The sequence below is a fragment of the Clarias gariepinus genome, chromosome 17 (genome assembly GCF_024256425.1).
Source record: "Clarias gariepinus isolate MV-2021 ecotype Netherlands chromosome 17, CGAR_prim_01v2, whole genome shotgun sequence".
Lineage (NCBI taxonomy): Eukaryota > Metazoa > Chordata > Actinopteri > Siluriformes > Clariidae > Clarias > Clarias gariepinus.
Genome location: NC_071116.1, coordinates 285001 through 286202, shown reverse-complemented (window position 1 = coordinate 286202; position 1202 = coordinate 285001). Strand labels below are relative to the sequence as shown.

The following is a 1202-nucleotide window of genomic DNA, read 5'->3' as shown; positions in this document are numbered from 1 at the left end:
GGGTGTAAGAGAAGTGAGAAGGATGGCACAGTCAAACGGGGGGGGGGGGGGGGGGGGGAGGGGGTCAGGTGAGGGGTGAGTGAGGGGGGTAGAATCCTCCCTCTCACCCATTCTGTGTTCAGTTTGCGGAGGTGTGGTCCAGTCTCAGCAGCTGGTGTGGTCCAGTCTCAGCGCTGACACTCAGCAGCTCATCACCTCTGTAGGTGGGTAATAGTTGTTGTGCTTGACCTTTGACCCCCAAACCCCTCCCACCCACTCAGTGTCTCAGTAAATTTAAAGGTCTCTTCTGTTAACTTTCACTTTTAAATCACCAACCAGGCAACCCGGACCCGCGCGCGCGCAATGTCGCAACCCGGACAGCTCCCACCGCGCGCGCAGCTCCTCTCCCAGTCAGTCAGTCAGTCCGCGCGCGCCCGGGCACACAGGTGGGGGGGCAGTTACGGCTATTTACCCCGAAAACACTCCGGAGCGAGCGCGCGCGCGCGTGTGTGTGTGCGCGCCGTTAGAACCCGTGTCTCGGGTGAATCCTACGAAGAGGACAAGAGGAGAAGCTCGAAACCCACTGCGCCTCAGGAGTGTGTCAGTGTGTGTGTGTGTGGTTATCCGCTCGATGCCCCCGGAGCGTTAGTCTCCAGTACAGGAGGAGATGAGTTCGGTGTGGAAGAGGCTGCAGCGCGTGGGGAAGAGGGCGAGCAGGTTCCAGTTCGTGGCTTCATATCAGGAACTCACTGTGGAGTGCACGAGGAAATGGTGAGTGTGTGTGTGTGTGTGTGTGTGTGCGCGTGAGTGTTCCGTTAGAGCGCAGTTTCCTGTGTATGTTCTGCACGCGGAGCCCTGAGTGTTAAACCCTCGGGTTACTTCTTACTTATTATATTAGTTTAGTTATAACTTTATGTTTTTATGCCTTAGTATCACACACACACACACACACGCGCACACACACGCACGCACGCACCGCGCGCGCCTCCGCCCTGCTTCCGATTCTTTTTATTTTAATTAAAGTGATGAAAGGCGCGCGCGCCGCTTCCGTGTTACACTCAGACGCTTTGAAGTTCTTAATAAGGGCCGCGTCCCAAATCACACCCTATAAACAGAACATTCTGACAGAGTGAGTCAGGGCACAGGGAGGTGCTGGGGTCCGGGCTGTGTCCCAAACCGCACATCATCTCTTTACCTGAGAGTTAAATACAGGAGGAATAAGT

At 55.6% G+C, this 1202-nt stretch overlaps 1 protein-coding gene across 10 annotated transcripts in view; it reads left to right on the top strand.

Moving 5' to 3' along the window:
• The first annotated feature begins 329 nt into the window (after positions 1-329).
• The window catches only part of ehbp1l1b (EH domain binding protein 1-like 1b), a 23830-nt gene continuing 22957 nt past the window's right edge, over positions 330-1202 (top strand). For 9 of the 10 annotated variants that reach the window (XM_053516400.1, XM_053516404.1, XM_053516401.1 and 6 more), the window contains exon 1: positions 330-750. In XM_053516400.1, coding sequence (XP_053372375.1) covers positions 647-750 — 104 coding nt within the window. In that variant the 5' untranslated portion in view covers positions 330-646. The remainder of the gene's footprint in view (positions 751-1202) is intronic. The other variant, XM_053516406.1, reaches the window with a different exon arrangement.